The 26808-nt window shown below is 35.5% G+C and overlaps 1 protein-coding gene and 1 long non-coding RNA gene across 3 annotated transcripts in view; one reads left to right on the forward strand and one right to left on the reverse strand.

The window, feature by feature from the left end:
* LOC114943670 (uncharacterized) overlaps positions 1-15485 on the forward strand; it is a 64479-nt gene extending 48994 nt beyond the window's left edge. The window contains exon 3 of the long non-coding RNA XR_003822065.2: positions 14105-15485. This is a non-coding gene — a long non-coding RNA (uncharacterized LOC114943670). The remainder of the gene's footprint in view (positions 1-14104) is intronic.
* Gdap2 (ganglioside induced differentiation associated protein 2) lies at positions 598-26414 on the reverse strand. Of its 2 annotated transcripts, none has more exons than XM_029319330.2 (12): positions 26008-26414; positions 15912-16100; positions 15597-15739; positions 15387-15519; positions 15126-15235; positions 14799-15038; positions 14550-14718; positions 9321-9474; positions 5789-5928; positions 5079-5133; positions 4550-4693; positions 598-4461 (listed from the first exon to the last, which is right to left on the reverse strand). In XM_029319330.2, the coding sequence occupies exons 2-12, from the start codon at positions 16094-16096 to the stop codon at positions 4399-4401; spliced, it is 1536 nt and encodes a 511-aa protein (XP_029175163.1). In that variant the 5' UTR covers positions 16097-16100; positions 26008-26414; the 3' UTR covers positions 598-4398. The 2 variants fall into 2 exon arrangements, with proteins under 2 accessions (XP_029175163.1, XP_029175164.1); XM_029319331.2 differs by having other exon boundaries at positions 25503-26414.
* Between the last annotated feature and the right edge of the window lie 394 nt (positions 26415-26808).

The raw sequence follows: 26808 nt of genomic DNA on the forward strand, positions 1-26808 counted from the left end.
CTGTGTCGGTATATTAGTTACATTCCAATGTTCGAAGGCTTGGTATATACCCGACTTACCACGTGTTTGGTCGTCTAAGCGCGATCTTTGAACTGGTGAAAGGGAGACGATTATTTGAATTTCAATATTTTCCTTTAATTCTCGATAAAAAATTCAGAGATTAGGAATTTTACAAGTTTTACATTCACTCTGCCGAATGAAAATAGGATGAAATCATTATTCCATTTGATGTTCTAGCAGTAGCATTATTGTGAAATTGTCCAAAGAATTATTAGGGATTCGTAAGAGAGACTTAATATATATTACACTTAGCAAAGTAAAATATTTAAAATCATATAGGTTTTTATTGAAATAATACGTTTATTATACTCTGTAAAAAAGATACAATGGAGAAGTGCATCGACGAAAATTAATAGAGATTAGTAATTTTGCAAGTTTTACATTCACTCTGCCGAATGAAAATATAGGATGAAATTATTTCATTTGATGTTCTAGCATTAGCATTATTGTAAAATTGTCCAAAGAATTATTAGGGATTTATAAGAGACTTATATATATACTACACTTAGCATGCAAAGTAAAATGTTTAAGATCATGTAGGTTTTATCGAAATAATACGTTTATTATACTCTATAAAAAAAGATACAATGGAGAAGTGCATCGACATCGAGAGAAAATAATAAACGATAAATCGCGCAAGATTTGTTACATTTCAATAATAATCTATTCTTAAGTACAAACTATAGAGAATCACGCGGTAAAGTTAACAAAATTACATTTCATTTGTAACTCAACTGTGCGAGATATATCTAATTACTATGTAAAAAAATAACTAAGCTTAGCATATAATTAATAATTACAAGATTGATTCATTTTTTTTTTGCTTCAGCACTTTCCTAGCTCTGAAACAAATTCAGAGATGTATGATTATAGTATTTTGAACAATGTTCTCTCTCTCTCTCACACATTCTTTTTAATCATGATAACATGCGCACGATAACAAAGCACCATCTTCACACACGTACATAATCGTATGGTTGCTTTTTTTTATCATTGATCATAATTACATAGTTTTGGCGTGATTTAAAGTAAGTCATAAAAGTTAAAAAATAATCAATATTAATTCTTAAGTTTGAGACTCTTACAATAATTCAAAATTTAATTATATTTAAGTTAGTTTGTATTAAGAAAATAAAGATACAGTGACATGCGAAAAAAGCAGTAATAACTGTTATAAAAAAGATTAAAGGTTCGTATTTCATTATTATAGCCATATTGAATTATCACGTTGAAACGAAAAAAAGAAATTTACGAAATACATCGTGATAAATTTTTCATATGTCATGATTCATCTGATTTTATATTTAACATGATGTAAATGAAACAGTCTTGTCACATAATTACTGCTTCTTATATTTTAGTTTTTTAGCATGTTTGAATATTCGAAAATAAAAAAAATTAAATTATTTCTCTCTTGTGGAAAAGAACGTTCATAGTGCAAAAAACGAACTCGTACGCACATTTCGCACACATACATTCGCGTGTATTTCAAATATAGTACTATATAGCTGATTGACTAATTGTTAAGGTCCTAGTCTAGTTGATTTACTTGTCTGAAATTGAAATATTCAAAATTGACACGATGTGGATATTATCACTTCGGAAGAATTACACAACGATTATGAACTAGCAAGACGATAAGTTTTCTAATTATATGTTGTATATTCTCTCATTTGCATATTTCCTATATTTTCACGTCGCAGAAAAAAATTAAAATAAATGTTTGCGATGTAAATCTTCTGCTGCTGATGTAATGCGGGAAGACGTAACAAAATTGTGTTCAGTAATAAAGTTAGAGGCGACGAAGTAAATATAATTCTGTGCGAGTTCGTCACGAGTTTTTAAAATATTCGTTTAAGAAACATTTTTTTTACACATAGCAGATAAAAATATCATTTGACTACTAGAGTAGGACCTTAAAAAAATTATACGATAATCTCTGTAATCTTCGAATATAAGGACTTGTCAGAAGATTCAAGCATAGACTCAACTGTCAGTAGTTATTTAACGTATATATGTCAAATAAATATACTCGACATAACATATTAGATATTTTAATCATACTCTCGATTAATAAATTCCATTATCGTATACAAACTTGTTTCCAAGATAACATCATCCAAATAACAATTATTCATATTTGAAATTAATGTTTAACATTTTTTCAATTTCAAAACTTTTTCAAATAGCTGCATCTCCCCCTTTTTCAATAAAATTTTAAATGACAAAGTAACGACACTATAATATAAAATATATATAGAATAACAACGATCTCCGAATAAAGTTTCATCTTGTCGCTACTTGTTAAACTCGATTGTCAGGGACGGACAGTGAGGTCATTAAACGTAAAAACGCAAAATAGCCTATTTTCGTGTCACTTCGCGATACCATTGGCCCCTCCGAATAGTACGAGGTTAATCTTTTTTTTTCCGACTGTTCGTAGCGCGAACCGTATTGAAAGTCTTTGCAAAACATAGACATATGTAGATACAGTAACATGAGAAAATACTACTTCGTCCTTGCGAACAATGGCTAACGTTCAGAAAACTCAACGATCGCATCGATTGTTTGGTTGCGCTTTCTGAATGCAGCAACGCGATTGTGAATAGCACTTTTTTTTTTTAATTCCATAACTGTTTAAATCTCGATCCGTATAAACGCATATACATTCGATCACACGGACGATCGTATCTTCGGCGGAGGTAGCATGGTCAATTAACCCATTGCGTCTTCTCAGCTCGTCCGCGGCTGATTGAAGCGCGGAGAATCTCTTTTTTGTCGCGCTAAAAACCTAATCGACGAAAGATCAAAAAACGGGATGGGGAGAAGGGCGCTATATTTGCCGCGAGGTAGAAGGGAGATAGGAAAGGGAAGGAATATTCGTGATTTATATATATATATATATATATAAATATATATATATATATATTTGGCGAACGTGAGAAATGGGCTAATCGACGCGATTAACAGGTCTTTAACTTCTTTAATTTATATCTTTTAATCGCTAAAAATGCTTAACAACTGGGATAACGATTTTTTTGCCTCCCGAAATACATCGCGAGCAAGCTCTTAAATTTATTGCTTTTTCTAATCTAGGACTGTCCCGTACGTACGACTTCGGTGCTCAACGCTAACATTCCGCGAGTGTTATTTTCCGTATTTCGCGTTGACGTCTCCTCTAGAAGATTTTTTTTTTTTAATAAATCAAATCTCTGTGTGTGCTGAGCGCCGAAGACATGACATCACAGTAAAACATCCAACCGCTCTTTGTTCGTTAGCAGATGATTTATTATTAGTATATATCGAAAATACCGCGGCTATATACGACGACGGCGGCAGCGCAGCACGATCTCTTCATCAACGATGTGACTTAATAAAATATTGACAATATACAATAATCAATTCGCTCTTTACTGTATAACGATTGATATAAGAAAATAACAGAAAGCGATCGACGGTCTGTATTAAGCCAACGTTTAAGTCTAATGCGTCGTCAAGTATCATCCTTTACTCACTCTACTGCTTTCTCAGACAGTAGAGACTACTAAGCTAAGAATCTGCCACGTAATTATTACGTAATATGTACAAGGGCAAGATTAATAATTCAGCTTTCGGATTTCGTTTTTGCGAGCGACGACGACGACGACAATGATGACGACGACGATGATGAAAATACTGATTATTGATGTTTTGGCAGCTGATGTTCGCTCTAAGCGAATAGTAATTTATTAGCTCTATTACTGGATGAGGTGGATACACGCTGTTTTAGCAAGTAACACCTCTAGCAGCGTACATGGTCGGTCCAGTTTTCTCGAGATTTATATACCTACCTTAAACGCGGATTGTCCAGAGTACCAAGTTTTTATATATCTCCGTACTTTCTCGGGGACGTGAGACCCGCATGCGTATACGAGTAAAAAGAACCGATCAACGTCAAAAGCAGGCGGGCAGTGGTTTCTTGATTTTGTATTAATATTTCGTATTAATATTCGCGCGCTGGGCCGATCGTTCTATTCTTTTTTTTTTGTCCTTCCTCCTGCTACAAGCGATCCATCACGAGGCACTTGGACAAATCGATTTCGAGGTATTGCGGAGACGGATTACCTTTTCGAAGACGTGGGTTACCGTATCCAGACAACGTCGTGCTTTACGTCTTATCATTGCCGAGAATCGGCGAGATATACCGGCAATCACGAATCTCATGCTTATGGCTCGCACACTTAAGTGTCGCACCGGTGTCACTGTGATAATACGAACTGTCAATCGTAGAAACGCGCGGAACATTCGATCCGGCCTCGATCTTGACGCCTCGTTGCTTTCGTCTCGATTTTCTGCGAGTTACGTGGACGTTGATGCCGACGACACGACCTGCTCCGGCTGATAATACCTCAGGCCATTTATCTGGAAAAAAAAAAAGAAACAACATTTCAATTACTTCTTCTTACAATTTCTTTCGGATGATACATTGCGCTGCGCTTTCGCTGTATACCGTCATATCGTATTCCGTGATGTACGCTGGGATCTCAAGTTGATCAGGCGGCATAACTTCGTAAAGATATTCCACTCCGGGTAGATTGTGAACCTTTTGTTTAATGGCTGGAGCCATGAAGGTCGTGAACCACCACGTCATCATCTGTAACGTCAGCGATCGATTCCGTTTATTTAGAGAAAATTGTCAAGAATATTTTACAAAATCGTGCGAGAAATAGAAGAGTCAGTACATAATAATATTGTCAAATTTTAATTATTAAGCGTTAAACTGTTTCTATTTTTCACGATGCGATTAGATTAACGATTATAGAATTACTGCGCAAGCATATTTACTAACGAACTACGAATAGTCAGGAAATTCGATACGATCGTTGCAAAGATAAATCATTCATTATGCATAAACGTGGGAAGTGCAATAACAATATTCTGCGTGCTTTTGCGTCTTAACAAAACATTTGTTGAGCGCAATTTTCTTTTTTGAGTCGTTAGTTTCATGTAATTATAACGCGATAGATATTGTTACTAACCTTGGTCCAGAAAGTAGGATGGATAATGTAGAAATGTTTTAGATTCTTCTTATATCTGTAAAAGAAACCTTGTTTCAAGATCGCTATCAAGTTTCTGCAAACAAAGCGATATCAAGTTGCAAGAGATAATAATTCCATGCAATTTTACCAATGTTTAACTAAGGGCTATGTGTAATTTGATATTTCAGTTTTTCAATTAATTAAATATTATAATTGGATTTTATATCAAAAAGAAAGTAATTTAAATATTAAATGAAAATAGTTTCCATCAAAAGATATGAAAATTAGCACTTAGAATAATTCACATTTCTTTTCGTAATAAAATCAATTTACTAAATAATATTACAATTTACTTAATAATATTAAGATAATATTAAGAGATGTGTAAAGAGAAAATTTCTTTCCTTTAAAAATATAAGCGCACAATTTATTTATTATTAATTGGATTAATTTGTTTAGAATAAATATATCAGGTAATAACAAATATCACAGATATCTCTTGTAACTATTTCATGAAAAATTGTTATATAAAATTCAATTAAAAGATTCAATTAAAAGATTGGTTGGTAGATTGTCATCAAATTTCTTCTATTATCTTAAAATATCTTAATTTGTTCTTCAACTTGTTTTATACGTAAAAAGTCGTGATTCGACGATGTTAAAATGCGATCAATAAGTTCAATGCGTTCGATATTAGGCATATAACTTACTTGTAGGGAAGCACGTTGTAGACTTCGCGTAGCCAGTGTAAACTGGGGTAATTGCTGCTGGCTGTAAGGGTGTGGAAATACGCGATAACGTAGTCACCCTTCACGATGGGATCCAACAGTTGTATCAGGTACAGCAAGGCCTGAAATGCGCGCGAGAAAGTCGAGAAGGTGAAACATTATTTCGTAGACTTTTTTATCGTCGTTTCTATTTTCGTAAAATGAAAAGCGAGACGCAACTATAATTAGTCCTTTAAATTCTCCTGTTAGAGTAAAATATGGTAAAATCCATATTTGCGTAAAAAAAAAAAGAAAACGATGTCAAAGTAAACAAGGGGTAAATACACGTCCTAAAATAAACGCTATGTAAATATTTTCGAGATCGATGAGATGCGAACAAGTGCACGGAATGTTTTTCTCAAGGTTTTTCCACGGCGTTTAATGTAGAAATAAATCTCCCTGCCAATTTTATATCGAAAGAACTTGTGTCTCGCAATTTCATTCGTCCACCTTTAGGAGAGACGCTCAAGATTCGAGGACGAATACGATGTTTCGAGCGATCGATGAACCCACAGCGACGAGCGAGCGCGCAAAGTATAAGAAATTTAGGCTACAAGATAGAACTGTGTTGTCAGGTTAATTTAATCGCGTAAAAATACATTTTATCGGTTGTACGTATAATTTTATATATAGAAATCGTTATTTGGAAATAATTGTCTTTATTGAGTTGACACCAAAAAATGCCACATTTTCCTTTAAAATATTATTTCTTCTTCACCTTTATCGCAAGATAAGATATTATCACAACATATCATCATCGAATTCTACGAGAAAAATGATATGGTCGAAAGAGCTCTACGACGGTTCAGGTCATTTTGCGAACGTATCCTCGCGCGATTCAACTACGCGTGTCCGATGATGATTGATCGTACTAAAGCTATTATGCAATGCATGCGACGATATTGCGCTCGTTATTGTTATTTCGCAAAAGAAGCGCGATTGAAGATTTTTCAAACTATGTTAGAACTTGCATTATCCAGCATTAGAGGATAAATAAAGTCGCCCTAAATGAAAATTACGTCGGGCGTTGTCCTGCTAGGTAAATTGCGAACCGTGTCACTATCTGTATCACGACCCAGGAGACACGTTATCTCAGGTCGCTGTGTAATTAGCTTCCCGACTGGGCGTAAATGCTTCATTTCAAAAGCAGGTCAACGGATACGAGGAGGAGAAAAACGCGGGATAGTAAAAAGAAAGCGAAAAGCTCTCCATCGCTTTAAAATCAGCATCGATTGCGAATGACGCTTCGCGTATTTTTCGGTCTTGGAACACGCGCTTCAAATATGACGCGCTTCGTATATGACGTTGTGTCAACAGCTGCTATACATAACGGTATATTATTTTTAGCTAAACGACGAACCTCCACATCGCTAGATCTTGTTGATGTATCTCGAAATTCGACGTAGCAGAATCGCATTCCAAGATCGCTAGTAATCGGTCATGAGCGATCAAGTTAAAGTAGAAAAATAATAACTTTTCTCCTTTTTACGTAAAGACGTTAGAGATACAGTTCACAAGTCACGTTGAAAACGTGAATACGTTGGTTAGCGCTTGTCAAGGTATTTATGACGTTTCAATGTGCAAGACGTCTTAACGTACATAAGAATGATTCACGTATACTTTTACACCAGAGATTATAGATCGCTTTCTTGCTCGAGCAAAAGCTACGAGTTATAAAAAATATGCGTTTTATTTATTTATACCGGAATGCGATTGTTCAAACCTCTATTTCCAAGTCTCCAAAAAATCGTTTAAGTATATTTGCTCTAGTGCATAATATATTAAGGTATACAAATAATTGATTATAATGATATAAATATTTCATTTATTTTTAATTTCAATTTATTCTTGATTTATATTTCGACAACCACACATGAATATTAATATTAAAAAAAATACCAACAGTTCTCTTTCTAAAGGCAAAAAATCACGAGAAGAAGTCTATATATTTCGGGTATTATTTTCTCTCTCTGGTAATCACGCTGATTATTATTGCATGCGCGGATAATGTGATTATCGCATGCAGTTTACTCGCGTGCTCTCGCCGATGCAAATGGGTTAAAAGGCAACGGATGATGAAGTCTCTCATTGAGGACGGGGGTGCGCGTCGCGACGACGCTGCAATCCGCACGCCCTCCCTTATGGGGGGACTCGTTCCGCGGTCGATCTATTTCTGGACGTATAAATATCGATTCGCCACCCGCTGGCTATATAACCCCGGCTGTGTGCCGGCTATATGAGCCTGAGCGGTATATAAGAATGAGTGCGACGGGAGAGAAAGGAAATGGCACGAAAGCGGGACGAAGATGGGCGCCTGAATGATCGAGGGGTTGCTCGCGTTCCGGAGGGCTATTCTTTCGCGTTCGAGACAATGCGAGATATCGAGAGCGCGAGCGACATGCGCGCGCGAGAGTTTGTTTCCGTGCGCGTATATGTTCGGAATATTCGGAAAAGAAGTACACAGGAAAGTGGTGTACAGTTTCAATCCAGATATTGATTCGCGTCAAACGACTTGAGACACTTTTTTTTTTTATACAGTGACTCACGAAATCGCGATATCCGAGATATCGAATTTATTTTCTAAAGAATTTTCCCGGTGAAACAAATTTTCCTATTAGATGTCGCATCTCCGGATTGTGTCAGTAAAATTAAAGAGAAATAGGATCTTGATCTTTTCAGATTCATTACACAATTTTTTCATCAAATTGATATAATTCGTATTTTATTGTTATATATTTTGATATGAAAACCTAGTGTAAAAACGTGAATTTATCGAAAATACGAAGTGAATTTTATTAATTCGATTGAAAAAATAAATCGTAGTTTCTTGAAGAACAAAGCTTAATATTGCATTATCATATACAAAATGTTTCAAACGAATCGATTAAATTGCAAAGAATGACTATAGAAAAATCATATCTTTGCAACAACCTGGAATTATACTTGAGAACTATATTTTATATATATATATATATATATATATATATATATAAAAGATTATATATATACTATATATTAGTCTATAGTAAAATTTACGAAGACATACACATAATTGTGATAATATTTTGAAAATGTCAACTCAAATGATTATATTTAAACTAGTAATTCGATCAATTTAATTGATATCGTACACTGAAAACAAATTATTGGATTCGGATAAATATTTATTTCAATACCGCCTAATAAATTATTTATTTAAAACTAATAATATTGATTTGATGTGAAAAAAATATTTATTTCATATAAGAAAATTCTTTTTAAAACTGATAAATATTTATTTGTTTCGAATAAATGATTTATTAGGCGGTATTGAAATAAATATTTATCCGAATCCAATCATTTTTTTTTTCAGTGTATAGAATCGAACGATATTTGATGACGATGATGGTATTTTATCGCGATGATGCGCGAGCAACTTTCTCCGTGCAATTTTCTTCGTTAATAGGCAACATTGATTTTTAATAAAAGTCTTTACCTTATCTAAATTGATTTTCGTGGCGGGGAACCATTTGCCGACGAAAACCACCACCGGTCGACCTTGTCGATCCACGCCGCTCTGGTAGAGGCAACCAATACCCGAGACCTCGGTCAAATCCTCCGTCTTCGCCCTCCTGAGGAGCCTTTCGTACCTAAAATGATGAATTTCGTCCAGAGTCCTATATATATATATATTAATATAACGCTTGGATTTATATTTTACCGGTCTATTTTTAGTTTCACGGTTACTCGTTCGCGACAAATCAAATCGAGCAATTTTCTTTGAAATTCCCATCTATAATTATATCTCGGATTCCATAGTTCTGCGTATAACACGACGATTCATCAAATTATTCAAAGTTCAGATCTATTTTTATATACGGCACGATATAAAATCTTCAGGGAAATATCATAAAACATTTACGTCACGCACTAAAGTTGACGCGACGTCATATGTTGTACAATTTTATACACGTTTAAGGCAATAATTAATGCGCGATGAGAAAGATCCTGATGCGGTGTGATTGAAATGTAGCCTGAATCTCGCAATATGGCCAATTATCACGTAGCTTTAATTGCTATATGGAAGAACGTGCTGCTTTGCATAACACAAACTGCATATGGTAATGCGTGCATGAAAATACAACTGTGTAATGTGCATTTCGCGTGTAAATTTTACGGATGTGGTTTATCGCAATAAATTCATATATAGCTGCATTGTCACGAATTTGCGCATATAAATAATACATAAACTGAAAAAAATTGTTAATTCGACTGAGCCTTTCAACTAAATTACTATTTTCTTAATTAAACATATGTTAGTATTTAAATCAAATATATACGTTCTGTTAGATTTAATGTTACATTTAATTTAAATCTTTTTGCATGCTCAATTAATAAAATAATTTAATCGAAAGGTTTAGTCAAGTTAATAAATTTTTTTTCAGGATATATAGATTTTCTGAAATATATGCATTGAGTGTATGCAAAACCAAGCCTTTGTTTTCTCTTTCGACAGTCAATCTAGAATACACATGTTCTTTATATCGCGCTAATGAAATTCCATTGGTAAATTAATATCTCGATCACTTTTGAGCCTCGTTCTCCGAGAAATCGTCGAATATAGAACAAATCGGTAAAGTGACGATATCGTCACACGCGAGCGTACGAGTTTTCCGATACTAGATCGATCATCGCCAACTTTAATATATTCTTCGACGACAACAACGGTCTACATGTCCGGAATATACCCTCTGGACGAACGCCAATAAAAACAAAAATCAATAGGGAACCGATAACGAGAGACAGGTTTTGTCCGCGGAAAATCGAACAGCTACTCATTACACAAATACACACCGGTCCTCATCCTCGATGACATCCACCATATCAATCATGACCATTCTGATGTGACGTTCCCTTGCGCTAGTTCGATCTGGCCTCGATAGAAAAAAAATCAAATAGGACGAAATCAAGAATTGCGCGATCGGACGCACTGACTCTACACGGACGTCTTTAGCCGCGACATTCGTCGAAGGGTGAAAAGAGGAACCACCTCGGGACACTCTCGGGTGACAGAAGAACCGACGAGCGCTAAGAACTGTCAAGTGCTAATACGCCGAGGGATGGGAACGGCACGACGACTCACGACGAACTGACCGAACCGGAGCGTCTCGCTTCGACGAGAGACCACTTCTCGACCTGCCGACGTCCACGACGACCACGACGACGACGGCTACGACGGCCGGGGTCTCCCGCCGTGTCGAGTCCTGCCTCGGAAGCTCCTACGGCGCCTGCCCGGCTCGCCGAACTTGCGTGTTCGATGTTCTCTCTCGTATACGAGAGGGAGAGAGAGAGAACGAGGCGGTTCGTGTCGGAGTAGGAGATCTCCCGCGAGAACCCGTTATTAATTCGGGAAATCGCGGTGTGCGTTATTCATTAATTACGGGTAAATGCTACTCCGATATAGCCTTGAGCCTGTCAACGTGTGTCATTTAATTTTCCGTCACGCTTTTTTTTTTCTGACCGTAAACCGGACGATTAGGCGAGAGAAACAGGATGAGAATCATCGAGCTATCTCGATTTCTTCGCGTTAATTCGAGTCGGGTAAAATTTGCATACCGTGTGGAGGCGGTTTTGCGACGAGAAGAACGCCAAGGAGCGTCGCCTAGATATCTTTTAGCGTGAACTTATCATTTTGAAACAAGTCGAAAAACTGGAATTAAATATATTGCGTGTAGATTCCACGTGCTAAGTAGGTTTTTATTAAAAATGATTTTATTAGATAGAAAATTCAATTGATTAATTCATTTTTATAGCGTCTTTTATTGGAGTAATTTGGAGTAATTTTGGAGCATCTCGTTTGACGAAACAGCTGTTTCGATATGAATAGGATAGCTTTCTCTTAATGATCGATCATACATTTTCGACCAAACGACTATGAAGGTCGATTTAAAATATAGAATAAACACTTGGATATGCAAACGACATATCGTTATTAAAATTATTCTTGACATTGTGGAGATATTAGACAGTCTACTAAACTTAAATGCCCGCGTTTATAATCGTATCTCGATCATATCTTAAATTCTTATTTGCATGTGTGTTTTTCGAAAGAATAATTTTCTTTTAGACACACTTGCGTAACAGATCGCTTCAATCGAGAGACGCAATTTTTCGTTGTAATTATTTTAATTTTAATTATATTTAAATTATATTTTTTATTTTAATTAAAATAAAAAAATATAATTTATGAATATAATTAAAATCAGGAGGATTTCGACGAAGGGGATTTCTAAAGGTCACGCATTGACGTTGCACATATGTTGATGAGTTAGTGTTCCGCCGAAATTTGTGCGTAGTAGGAACATCCGGTGTTCGAGATTATTTTAGATTGAAAAGCACATACGCAGCTTTATTGATTTATGAAAATAATCGTCCTATTTCGCGAAATTTTCAAAGATTCGTAAATAAAACGACATACGTTTAATGAGAATTCGTCATTATGTTTTTTAGAATTTTATGCATAAATTTACCTTAACTATCTGCATATATTAATCTCGAATTGAGTCATAAAAAAAAAGAAGTTAAGTAACATACGTAGTACAATGTAGCATTGCTTCCTAAATAATTTTTTCCAAGAAAGAGAATTAGATAACAAACTACAAAGACACTAATATTCCATGCGATTACGATCGTGCATTAATGTCTGAAGCATCATGTTCTTGCTTGAAACCGCAGTTTCGTGTGACCCTGACTTCGATTAAACGGATACAAGGTGTTTTATCGAAATCATTAAGTGACAGCATTCTCTAATGCATTTGGACTAATTTGCGAAATTATATGCGTGAAGACAAAACATGTGTTATAAACGCAAAATTCGACAGTATATCGCAAGATTATTATTGTGTCGATATACCATATGCTAATAACATTTTGCGATGTACGAAATATCGATCGCTATCTTATTAAAGTAATTATTGGTTATTATCAAAGTTTTTTTCAAGCAAATTCGCTCGTATAATAAACCATTCTAGTCACGCGTGGGATTTTCGTTTCGTGTGATAAAACGAACTTGTCATGTTGATATAAAATGTAGATGGTGACAATCTCGATCTAGAAATAAACATTAATGCGACAGAAAACGTCAGACTCGCACGAATGATTTATTTCTATGACGTAAGAGATATTTCGGTCTGATATTAATTAGAAATTAATATTACGAAGTAAACTTTGTATGTACGTCATACAAAAGTCGATGATAAAGAAACGATGATTAGATATGATGATAGATATGCTATCATCATCGAATGTAATGGCAAATAAATAATTAGATATCATTATTATGTGTCAACTATGTTAAAAAACTTTTTACATATTTTATTGAATCTTACATTCGAAGGATGATTTATCTCACTAGTTTCACTCTTATTAGTTAAATATTATTGATGAACGTTAATTACAAAATCAATACGTCAAAAGATGTTCAAGATTGCTGACGAGTATTAGCAAAAATAAATAAATAAATAAATATATGTTAACTTATGGTTGATCTATTTTTTAACTTGTAAGAGAGATATGCTGTGCAAAAAATCTATATAATTTTTAACATTTATGAATATTTATGAGTCGTGGAATTAAATTAAACTCAAATGAATAGTTTTGCTGCTAAGATATCTTCGTTTTACATACTCGTAGATAAAATGTAATTTTCATTTTGTCGATATAGGAGAAATCTGTTAATGGTCAAACATTGTTGTTCAAATTGTTGTACCTATCTGTAGAAAAGGTAGTTATTCTGCACGAATATATTATTAATGTTCATTACATTACGTAAATAGGTGAGAGGACGAAAAAATATATTATCGAATCAAAATGCATTAAAATTTGTTGCATTTAACAAGAAAGCAATTGCAATTTTCCCTTAAACATTTTTTAATAATCCACGAAAGTTTAATATGTTAATTAAGCAAATTATTTCTTTTTTAATTTATTTGACACATATAAATCCAGCATTTTAAAATATGCAGAAAATATGTCAAATAGATTTAAAAATGATTAAAAAACATTTAAGGTTTTTAATTCTTTTCTACAGTCATATTGGATTATAAGAATCGAAAAATTATATGAATAAATTTTTGAAATTTTTGTCTTGTACTAATTTTTTAACATTTCCTGTCTCTTAATGTTTATGTCACAATTCTCAATTTATGATACCTAATTGTGCATCCAAACAAGAGCAGAATAAGAACAGAAACTAATTCAATGTTTTTTTCTCTTTTTCAGAATGTTTAGGATGGAATATACAAGCAATGCTACAAGTTCTACGCTTATATTTGTGAAGGATAAACGAATGTACATTGAAAAGACTTCAACAGAATCTCTGCAAGAGTTGTTAATGACAATGTAAGACATTAATGGTGAGTACTTAGTGCAATCATTTATTCGTTTAATACCGACTAAAGCGTAAATTGTTTTGATAATGAATTTGTTTAATGGACTTAAATTAGAGATACCCTGTCTAATTTGTTAAAAGTACTAACAGTTGTAAGTTTATTACAATGCTTTAATTTAATTATAAAAATAGACTCGGCATCCTTTTGATTTAAATATACCGATCATATTTTAGTATTCATTAATAATTGCAAAATTAATCCCGTTATTGTATAAAAATTATTTATATTATTTCTAATCTTAGTAAGATTATTAGACCAATATCATAAATTCATACCTTTCTTTTTGTTGCATTTGCTTGAGCATAATATCCGCTAGTGGATCAGCAGGGGGTCTTTCTCCCAGAAGTCTCTGGCGATCCAAATCACCTTGCATTTGTGCAAAGGCATGCTCTCCAATATTCACAGAGGTTTCCAATTGTGCCGAAAGTTCCACCGTTTCGTCGCCTAAAAAACGCAATACATTTTTTAAAGAAGCATTACTTAAACCATACGCAGCTGCAACATTTTATAACATGCTCTTTTACCATGCAAAGCGTGCTGAGGATTGTCAATAATTCTGATTTGTCTATCTGGGAGTAGAGGTTCCCCGTCCTGTCCACCAATATCATTCGGCAATTGCCAACAAGCGTTATCCTGCTCCGCCAGATTTCGAGGAAAATAAAGTGGCAGAAGTATTTCGTAAATTCCAAGGTCGCAAGGTTCCAGTACAAATATAATACACGTTAACGAATCGCTATATTGCTCCATGAATCTGCGTACGGTTCCTATAAAAAGAAATCATTTATTTATCACATATTAATCGGATATTATTGCTTATATAAATTTACATAAACATTTGCATTTGTACTTACTAAGAGCTATATGCGCTCCTGCGTCTGGTGGATAATTTCTTCGTACTGAATTTATTACTGGTAGAGCAATGGTACGAAGTCCCATTTCTTTTGCTTTTTGTAAGACATTTCTATGACGAGAAAATAGAATTAAAATATTAATTATTAACATTTCTTTTATGAGAACTTGTTTCTTGTATATTAGTGTGTAAAAATAAGGCAATGATTATGCTTATACATATATGAACGAATGCTGTAAATATTTAAGTAATGTTTAAATACCTATAGCAACAATGTAATGTATTTTGCGCAGCTGTTTGATACTTGACATTATAAACTGGTCCAACAGTATGAATAATAAAACGAGCAGGTAATCCATGACCCTGTGTTACTCTCACTTCGCCAGTTCTGCATTCTGCAACATTTTAATGGCAGATGATTAAGATAGATCTCATTATTGTATGTATATAATTAGTACAACTATTATAATACCTTTTACTTCATTATATATTTCTATCTTAAGCGCAGAACCAGCTCGGCTAAATATTCTTTGGCACATAGGACTATTATCATCCATTGTCTCGTTGGTAGGATTCACTATAGCGTCTACTTGTAATATTGAGATATCCCCAGTCCTGAAACAATTCATGTAACATTAATATTATCGTACAATCATATTACAAGTAATTAAAATGCAATTAAAAGTATTCTTTGAACTGTGATTACTAATAAAAGTCACTTGTAAAGTCACGTAAAACAGCACTTAAGTTTAAGGAGAGTCCGAATATCTCGGAGTAAATGTCTTACCATAGCGCGAGCTTGTTGTTAAGCGATGGTTGACACGGGAAGGGACTTATAGCGTGATGCGCCGTTTCTCTGACCGATTCGGAGTAATCCGTGAATCGATGCTGGATGGGATAGTCGGCCCATCGTTTTAACGCAGCCGGCTCCACGATGTCCTGGGCGACACCCAAGGGTTCCATCAGCCTCATTCAGCTGAAAATCACGTCATAAACGCTTTATCGATCGCGCACTTTTTTATCTCTATTCCTAAAATATGAGAACGTGGAGGCGCGAACGCAGGCCCTTTGTTTTCGTATCAGCTGTTTCGATCCCAACCTAACCTTCCGTTTCTGCCATTTCTGCCTGACGCTCTGACGTGCGTCATATGCAGCGCGGTCATTGACCCGGAAAGGGGACATGCGACATTCGTTCAGTTGGCTATGCACGCTTGACGCAACAACCGGTTGCGTAATTCAGGGGCTACTTACGTCTTGCACAGGTAATGAAATATGCGTTTTCAACAAAAAGATTAATAATTAAATACAGGGTGTATCTCCCATAGGCATTTAAATTGCTGAAACTAATCAGCTGTCATTTTTTAATGCATATGCAGTTATTGCGAGAACAAAAATTGTGTTGGAAAGAGGAAAGTCCACGCAGTTTCGTAATGGATATAATTAAATAAAATGTTTGTATACTAGTTTATTTTTTATTGATAAAAAGTAATGCAAAAGTGCTAATAATCACATAAACTATAATGATAAATATTTTCAACAGTACCAAGATTTAATAGCAGCTATTAAAAGGATCATCGATAACATTAAAAATGACATGTTAGAAAAAGTTTTCGTAAAAGAACAGTTTTGTACAAATTCAAATGGTGCGCACTTCGGAAATATTTATCATTTAGTTTACATATGTATATGCGATATTATTAGTATTTTTTTTTAATAAAATAAACTGATATATAAATATTTTATTTATATTCATAAAAAACTGCAAACTTTCCTCTTTTCAACACAATTTTTATTTTTACTGCATACATTAAAAAATGACAGCTGATTATAGTTTCAGCAATTTCCTATGGAACACTCTGTACATATATACATCGTGTCGAATTTATACTTTTCGAAATAAATTCTTTAACGGGAGAATTCTCGAAATTGCTTCATCCTTATATTATTGGAGCCATTCAAGATTTATTCAAGCCAGTATCCATTGATAAATCAATCATGGAGATAGGTATAATTGTGACATTTCAAGCGTTCTATAATAAAAGCAACGATATATATATATAAGTACTACATGAATTCTCAGGATTGAGATACGTTCGATTTGCATAACGAAGGCACCATGTGCCAGTGTATTTTGTCGCGTATTCCTAAAAATAAACGATTCCGTCGATAAAAATGTGGGCCGCGCACCACAATCAAGGATAGAGCTATACTCGACCAAGGACGCAATTCTCAACGCGAGCGATTCGAAAACAAGCTTACTTTCCTGTATTGGGATAATCGGGATTGCAATCGCGATTGTCCCGTTGTCCAAGGAAACTTTTATCAGACAATACGTTTACCTACATTGCGTCTTTTGTACATGAATCGCAGCAAAAAAAAAATATAAAAAATCGTGCGATTAACGTTGCTCTGTTCCTGAAATGTTATCTCGTTTTATCTCGAGTTTTATCGATTTCTTAGATATGTAAGATATAAAAGAAAGGAACAAGAGAGAGCGTACGCAGAGAGAATTTTTCACAAAATTTTATGTTTGGTAATAAGCCGAAAATCGTTCATGATAATGAACGATTAAGCTGGACTGAAAATAAATATTATATTTCATTGTAAAATTTATACAAAATATTGTCACAATAATACCTATATAATTTATATTTTTATACATTCATTCTATTTAAAACACTTAAAGAATCATAAGGTTTTAATATATTTTCAAATTATTAAAATCTTAATTACTATATATTTTAGTGAAATTAATCAAACATATTTAATATTTTATCGTGATAAATATTAATCGGAGAAACTCCTATAAAATTCTTCCAATACTATATTGTTCCATAATTACCATGAATTTCAGGCTAAATCCTAAGAGAAAATTCTCTCTGTGTAGTAATTTGCGAAATGCGCATCAGATTCGATTATAATACTGTATTTACTGTAGATTAAATTCCTCATTTATTGTGCTTCTTCCTCAAATTTTATTATATGTTTCGGTTTTTATTGCTTTCGTGATCGAATTATTTGGAAGTATGCACACACGCGAGAAGATATAGCTGGATATCCTGGCCGGAGGAGTCGGAAGGCTGGCGCCGTCTGGCCTCAAGCGAATCTTACGTTCTGGCAAACCCATTAAGAGACGGAGGATCGTCGACCTCCATTATCAGAATAATTTACACGTTGCCCGCGACACGGTAGTACAAAGAAATCCCTGGATCGCGATACAAAAAAAACGTCGTCGTTCTTATTTGTATCTCGGCGAATGCGATAATGTAATATAGATATCACGGAGACGTTTGCCCTTTACTGGAATAAAACTGGTTTCAAGAAATCGAGTCGCTTCGGGATCCTCGGGTATTATCGTCGCTTCATTCGAACTGTCCCAAGGATAATTTAAACGTCGATTCGAATCCAAGAGAAAAAGGTTTGATATATGAAAGTATATGCTCCACTAAAAAGATAAAGAATATCTTCGATCAAAAAAATATCTATATTTAGTGGAGGTGAAAAAATGTCGATTTGCGCTGTTTTTATGCGGACGTGGAAGTGCAGCTGCGCGATTGATATTGACATTTCGATTTTTATCGAGAACGAGTTAATAATGATAGAAATTTATCACGCGACTTCGCTCGACAAAATGAAAACCCGCGGTTTTAGAAATTGAAATTGTCCTATTTGCATAGGCGAGGAAAGGTTAAATAAATGTATACGTACGAGTTTTTGTAGATAGCGAGCACAGCCACGTGTATATTAGTTATACCATATTGAGAATGAGCGGTTTACCTTTACAGGATAGTTTACCTATTATTTACGTAATATACTGACTACACCAGCTTTCTTATTTAACTATAAACAGCCTCGCGTATACACGGTTGACCAATCAATCGATATCTCGCGTTCGCGCGAAACAAACGCTCGCTTTTCATGTCATTGCTGGAGCTCAAGGTATATATCAAGCCGATATTACATTCTCATATTATTATTTAGCATAACGTAAACTAATGATATAGCTATTAATTAGCGGAAGCTATTATATGTATATATATATCGGATACTCTTTGCTACAATATGTAGACAGATGTCTCAGGATTATCTCACCGTTGTCTGATTAAAAATATCTCTGTATTACATTACGAGGGTAAACGTGTAATGGCGTAAAGTTACGGGAGGCTAACGTTCAACGGAAAGTGTATGCGTTTAACGACCCTGCACGTCTAATAACTTTACAGCCGGCCGATAACACTGGCGAGGATCCGAAGGGTCAAAGCCGTTCGATAAATTCAACTTCAGAAATAGATCCGAACCACACATCGTAAATAAGTAATCGGTCCCGACGAGAGCTTGCGATAAAATCGCTGCCTCGGGAAGAGGGTCGCGATACGGCTTAATAAAATAACGGCACAGGGGCTTCGATCTTGCCCGGACACATATAGTTGACATCTCGGACGAATGCACCGGCGAAGCCGTTTCGTTCGGGGTTACATATATAGGTAGATATTCTCTGTGACGCGACACGAGGGGCTTCGCGAACGAATCCTTTTGTGCCAGCGAGGTGAAAAGTTGGGGAAAAAATCTATGGATATAGAAATCGACGGATATCGACGTGGCTGGCTGTTTTCACAAAGGTCCTCATCCAAGGTAGCGTCTTCATGATTGCTCAAACCGCGAGTGATCGCGCGTTTTTTTTTTATTGTATACGATCTTTTTTAATTCGGTAGATTCTCCGCAAAATTAGGTAATTCAAGTTTAGCGATCTCTCATCGCAATATATGTATTTTATGACGTCGGATATGCGAATTTCTACTCTCCACGTCGAAATAAATCAATTTTAACGAACGTACCACTCCTTTATAACGAACGTATAATTCAATCTATACCTATACGTGTCCTATAAACATTTTCAGCGAAAATATATATCTTATCGCACTTAATCAAGATTTATAGCTATCTATTAATACACGAACTACAAACGCAGAAAAGGAGGATATTTTCAGCATATGTGACAAATATAAAATATATTTTATCGATCCCGAGACAGTGACATGTAAAAAAAATTACATATGTATGTATGGTACAAGGAAAAAATTTACATAGCTTTGTCGCGTCCGACGTCATAATCCAATATGCCTGAAATCTAATGAAAGATCAAGAGTATGTTTAATAGAATAAATCCGTCGAAATAGTAGGTGTAATGAAGCGTCAGAATTCATCAAATGTTTTGAAATCATTAATAGTTCGTCTGCTTTCTGATTATATCGAGAGAATGGCAGATCCGGTTAGTGATAACACGTTTGTCTGATTTTCCTTGGTTTACACACTGATAAAAGTTGCCGGTGCACACTTGATTGTTCACGACGAGATGATAACCCCATCGATAAAGCTTTTTACATTTAAGAGAACTCCGCTGTAAATTGCCGCTTCTAAATAACTGCGCGTTTTCTTTATCTCTATTATTATTTCTGTTATTAGTTTTTCTTGTGTTTTTGAAAAATATATACTTTTTACAATGTACAAGATATTACAAAATTAACGACCGTAATTTTAATGACAAATTCTTGAATTTTTTAAATTTAAAATTCTTTCATTTATATATATAATTCAAACTATTGGATATTTTTATAAGGATAAAAACATTGACATTGAGAAACTACATTTAATGCGAGATTATCTACGTATATCGATTACTGTCCACGTGTCGCTGTCATGTTTATTTGGTCATTAGTATATATTATATGTATAATATGTTTTAATGCGACATGAAGTATCAAAGTTGATATAAAGTTTACATGACTACAATTATGACTTTGAACGTGTGAATCATTAGTCCATCGTACATTAACTCGATGACTCAGTAAAGATGACGCAAAGTAAATATTCGTAACATTCTTTTGCCTTCGTTAAGCACCGTCAGGTATATGCAAGAGAACGATAACGATCAAATCGATGATTATGAAATATTAGCAGAGTATCGATTTTTCTTTGCCGTTAGACACGAATTCTGAATTCACCGTGCAAACATAAATTGTTTTTGCTCGGTTGTTCATATTCCACCTCTCGTTGGAATTCCAAGATTCTGATTACTTCGGGGTCTCGCTTAGGCGAGAGTTTACGTTCACGCTGAAATCAGGAATTTCATTCTCGCTGATATTTCAGAGAGATATTTTCTTCGCTCGAAGTTATCGAAAAGCGGACGTAAAACGACAGAAAGCGACATGTACCATATGACGTAAGACTCGGTATACAACGTACTTGTATACAATGATGTATTTAAAATATTACGTCATCCAACGAGTTAGTTTCTGAAGCTCGACTATCGGTGATTACGTAGAAATCGTTTATAAACCGATGTCAATTGTGTGACGCATTGCGTTTCTCGGAATGGCTAAAATTATGCAAAAAAAAATTTTTTTTTTTTCAAGACTTGTAATTTTTTATCATATCATGCTTGTGAAACAAATATAACTTCCTTTTCTTTACATAATGGAATAAATTAATTTTTCTGTGCATTTTGTCACTATTTGACAGAGTAGATTTTTATAAATATCAAGAATTTTTCATCATTATAAATTATTGCGAGAAAATGTATAAGGCAAATGTACAATGTATATGCACAAATTGAATTTCTTTTTATTAAATAATAAAAACGTACGCAAAGTTAACCGATACTTTGGACGTATAGTGCAAAGAAAAAAGTTTACATAATTTTTCACCTCTGACATCATAACTCGATATGATTGCAGCGAGAAAAAACTATTATCGTATGAAAATTCTAGTAAGACATTCCGAACGATTGATTGTGATCGACTCGAGATAGAGACTCGTGTCTCTCCTGATCGTTTAATAATTTCGTTGCTTGCTTGGAGAATCGTTATTGCGAAATTAATCTCTATATGCATTTCGCAGCTACAAAGATGGCGATAAGTAGCAAGTGAGCGAATTGTTGTTGTGGAACGTGTTTTGCATCGTCTCGTAAAGTATCTACCTACGCTCGTGCAACGCCTACGAGAAATGTCGTCACAACGGAAGTCATGCTAATTAAGGAACAGTTCAGAATCGCTAGATATATCGTCACCAAAGATATTTTGCTTCTTTCTTTTGCAAATGATTTTCGTCGAGCTTCTCGATAGAATGGATGCTGCATTATAATGAAAATTAATCAATACACGCGCGATAAATTAATAATAAACATATGTGCAATTATGCCTAATAATGTAATATAGCTGTGTTATTGTGAAAACTTCTTTTTACTTGTAAGAAATTATAGCGTTCAGTTAAAACACGCGGTTAGTATCGATGTATTATACAGTATATTCTAAATTGTGCTTTGGAAACTTGTAACGTGTAGGTGTGTCTGTCCTTCATCGACGTATAATTATCGTTATCGAGACGCATTTTAAATAGAGTAAGAAAATAAGCTCAATTTGAAACTAGTATAAAAAGTAGTTACATCTCTCGCTTATTTACTTTATAGAATAATATTTAATTTATATTAATGTAATGTTGTGTGTCTGATAATTTTATAAATATTTATTGATTGTAAAGTTTCAATATCAAATGTTATATTTTTAATTGCAATTTATCGGATCTAATTACCTTCTGTTTTATATTCGACAAAATAAAATAAGATAAATCGATTATTATTTATCCGATTGGAATACGTTTCGTAAATGTTTTGCGAAACATCTGATTGTATGATATAATGCAAAACGAGAGTAGAATTTTAAAAATCAACAAGACCACGTTATACAATACGAAAAACGTCGATAACTTGGCGCAATTAATCGAGTCACGGAAGTATTTCGCGAACACGATGCATACCTAGGAACACGAGCGATCGAGGTCGATGTAATGAGAGGCGACTGTCCTATTATTTCCTCAGTGCTCAAAGAAACGTTACGGTACCTCAAGCGCATTATCAAAGGTACTCGCTGAACCGAAGGTCGCTGCGACGACCAGCAATTGTACGAACGAATGACCTAAATTGAACGATCACGCTATTAAGAGAGCGGCCGGATATCAAATTTTAGTAGAATACTTAATAATATAAAATATATCCTATATATCTTTTAATGTTCTTACGGACACTCGTGGAACATCATCCGCAATAAGGAAATACGCGAAACGTATATGATAATAATGTAAAATATATCCTATATACTGCATAATAAATTCACGATAAAAAATATTTCGTGGAACATTATTCGCAATAAGGAAATACGTCAATAAGGATATATTTTACAATGCGTTTCACGTATTTCCTTATTGCGGATGATGTTCCACGAGTCTGTAAGAACATTAAAAGATGATTTGAGTTTACGATGCCTTTTAGATGCTCATATTGTTCGAAGATGATCGATTTACGATTATCGCCGGATATATTTCCGTATCAAATTTTAATGATTCCTATAAGCTTTCACCGAGATCTCTCTGGGATTTTTTAAGCGTCTAATTTAAGCAGGTCGTGCATTTTCATTTGACAGGTAACAATGACAGATGTGAGAAGAAAATTCACGTCGTTATAGTTAACGTAAATATATTTATGAGAATTCCAAGAGGATAATTCTTCTCTTGCATATTATAAGATTAATCAAATTGTCGATCGAGCTGACAATCATCGTGTCGTAAAAAATTCTTCAAACTATTCGAGAACAATGGCTCTTCCTCACTCTTCTCTCTCTCTGGAACAGTAATAGCCGAATCGGTCCACGCGCGAACCAATCGACGTTCGGATGTCAAATGTACAAGGCCGAAAATGCATGACCTACATTATCAATACGCGACCTCCATCGCGGTAGATATGACGCGTAGCGCGACCCATCGATAGTTCGCAGCAAAACGAGCATCGATCGTGCGTGATTTAAAGCGGCTTAAAGCGTACATCCGAATAATTCTCGCGAGCGGGAATTATTTCGGATTGAAGAGATCGTGATTTAAACACCCGGAGCAATAAATTACGATTCGAGAACGTTCAACCTGAAGAATTAATCTCAATTCGATTATCCGTGATAAAAACCTTTACATTTGACGGATTACTTTTTTTTAATTATTACATTTAAAAATCGCAAAATGCAATAATTCTACCGAAAAAGAAATAATGCAACTCGACCAAGATTATCAGATGTTTCTATTGAAAATTCTATTCGTCGTATTTTTTTTTTTTTCGTTATTTATTTTTCGCCGCGCGTTCGTAGATGTATTTGATAATTTAAGTACAAATTTTAAGTGATGTGCGATAAAAACACAGATCAATCAAATTAAATTTTGCATCTACGTCGAGTATTAATCAATATATATATTTACTGATTTAATATTTTTTTTGCAAATGATTGCTTAGAAATATGTTGTAGCTGAAGAAGTGACGATAGATACGAGAGATCTTTTTCTTATTTTATATTTAACGCATGTATATATTCATCTCCCAATTGTGTAACGTTACACACAATTACAATCGTCGAATATTCTTATTTTCGTAATTCTACCGCAGATATGAAAGTCAGATTATGCATTTGAGAGACATCATGCTCGCGACAAGGTCGATTTTTTAATGCACATTTCCAAGTCCGAACGAAGAGCAAAGTTCGTATGGATGATATATAAAATATGTGAAGAACCCGTTCCATAAACTGAGAGCGAGATTTTATCCTCTCTTCCTTCCCTCTATCCCTAAAGAGAATGCGGTCGTATAACAATGAAATCGAAAGGCGCATAAAATTCTGTGTAACGTCCAATAAAGGAAAGATTTCTTTTTCTCGAATCGTTCTCGTCACGTCAAGGCGCAAGAATGTTGAATGTCGAATGCGAGAGACACGCGGGAGAAAATGTACGTCGCGAATTATCGACGTCGCGCGCGGGACGTGCGTACACCTCTATAGCACCGAGCGATGTGCGCGATCAAGGTCGCCGCGCACCGCGTCGCGCTCGGGTAGTCGATGATGAGCATCGACTTCTCGACCTTCCGTAATGAGGAAGCGCTCCGGCGAGCAAAGCCTAGTTGACAACAAAGGCGATTTATTCGGCCAGATTCGTTCCTCCGTCTTTGTGATCAGCGCGAGAGAGTTTGACAGCCGATCAGCTGATCAGCTGTCAAACTCGCGCGCTCATATTACGGCGCGTGGTTCTGCCCTTCTTCGAGCGGGAAAGGGTGCGGACTTACGTGCGCATTTTTAATTTCATTAGTGTTTCATTGGTCGGGTGTGTGTGAGTTTTTTTTTTATGAAATCTCTTCGAGAGATCTCTTCCTCGCGGTGCTATAGAGTAAAATAAAAATTTCGTCGCGCAAGACACGCAATTTTCGTTCCAGTGTTTGACAGAGATTGCGTTGGGCGATTAAACAAAATTGAAGAATTGTTGTTTCAGCACACACATACACACATAATACACGTACTTGTATTTTATCAGATAGTCCGCGTATCTTGAGATTCAGCGCAATTGAAGATAATCTATCGCGGCAATCTTTCCTGTTGTTTAACAACACCTTGTAATCGGCTTACGTATAGTAATCGCTTAACCCTCCGACAGGAACGCGCACGTATATATCACAATAGCGATTCCGGTATGTTAATTATTACGTGTCGTCCCACAATCGTCTACGTCTATATAATGCTCCACTGGATCCTACGGAACAACTGAATGCGAACTATCCTCGCGGGATATGTAGTTGAAATAAACGCGTGACTCGTATCGAGCGAACCTCGACGAATCTGACGGATCCGTTTTCGCGGCACCGATCTGTCAAATTATCCGTTCTCGCGGGACTGTTGCGTCGTAAGTGGAGCACGATACGATAACATAACGACTGGCCGATCGTCGAGAGATGATCGCGTTGTAACGAAACGGCGAGATTCGAAGGTACATTGCGCGGAGGTGTCATCACCGGGATGTTCTCTCACCTTCGGTTCGTCCGCCAGTCGGACTGCTGCAAGGATATAGCGCTAAAGCAGGTCACAGCCCCTGTCGTCGCGGATGCCCGGCGGAACGCCTTCGGGCTACCTGGCCGTGTCCTCGTAGACTGACGAGAGGGAAAGAAAAAGGAGGATGAAGTGCAAAGGAGAGAGAAAAACAGAGAGTGAGAGAGAGAAAGGGAGAAAAAGAGGGAGAGGAGCGGAGGAGCCCTTTAATCTCCTTCCTCTCGTTTCGCGTTGGAAACGTCAGTTCTGCTCTCTTGAGCTGGACTCGTGCGAGCGCGGCGCCGAGTAAAAACCCGCCACGACGACGTCGACGACGAGGACGACGACGACCGACCGACCAACCGACCGTACCGTCACATTCGTGCGCGAACGCTGACTGACGGACGCGCGCGCGACGGCCTTGTCGGGTCCAAGCCGATCGGTAGACGGCTGGCGGCAGTGCGACAGCGCGCGCGCGGTGTTCGACACTAGGCGTCGTTCACGGATGTTTGTACCTGAAGCTGGAGCCTCCGAATCAAACGGAGCGCGTTTATCTACATATTTAAAGTAATATTAAAAATATAATATATATAATTTTGGGTGTCCACGAATGCATCATTTGTCATACGTCATTTGTAATGTTATTATATCACTTGTGTGACTTATTAATATATAATTTATGAACACAATATTAATTATATATATATGTGCGTTTGTAATGATAAGATAAAGATTTTTGTAAAAAATTATGTTATAAAGAATGCCCTTAATTCTATAGCTTTCTGTGATGTACAATATTTATTG

The sequence above is a fragment of the Nylanderia fulva genome, unplaced genomic scaffold, assembly GCF_048542155.1.
Source record: "Nylanderia fulva isolate GAGA-0341 unplaced genomic scaffold, ASM4854215v1 Scaffold11, whole genome shotgun sequence".
Taxonomy (NCBI): Eukaryota; Metazoa; Arthropoda; class Insecta; order Hymenoptera; family Formicidae; genus Nylanderia; species Nylanderia fulva.

What these genes read in the sequence shown, in the direction of transcription:
- Gdap2 (XM_029319330.2), bottom strand. Translation starts at nt 16,096, where the DNA reads ATGAGGCTGATGGAACCCTTGGGTGTCGCCCAGGACATCGTGGAGCCG. An exon ending in ACATTACATTGTTGCTATAG is followed by an intron (nt 15,236 to 15,386) that starts GTATTTAAACAT and finishes TTCTCGTCATAG; the next exon opens with AAATGTCTTACAAAAAGCAA. An exon ending in TCACGGAATACGATATGACG is followed by an intron (nt 4,462 to 4,549) that starts GTATACAGCGAA and finishes TTTTTTTTCCAG; the next exon opens with ATAAATGGCCTGAGGTATTA.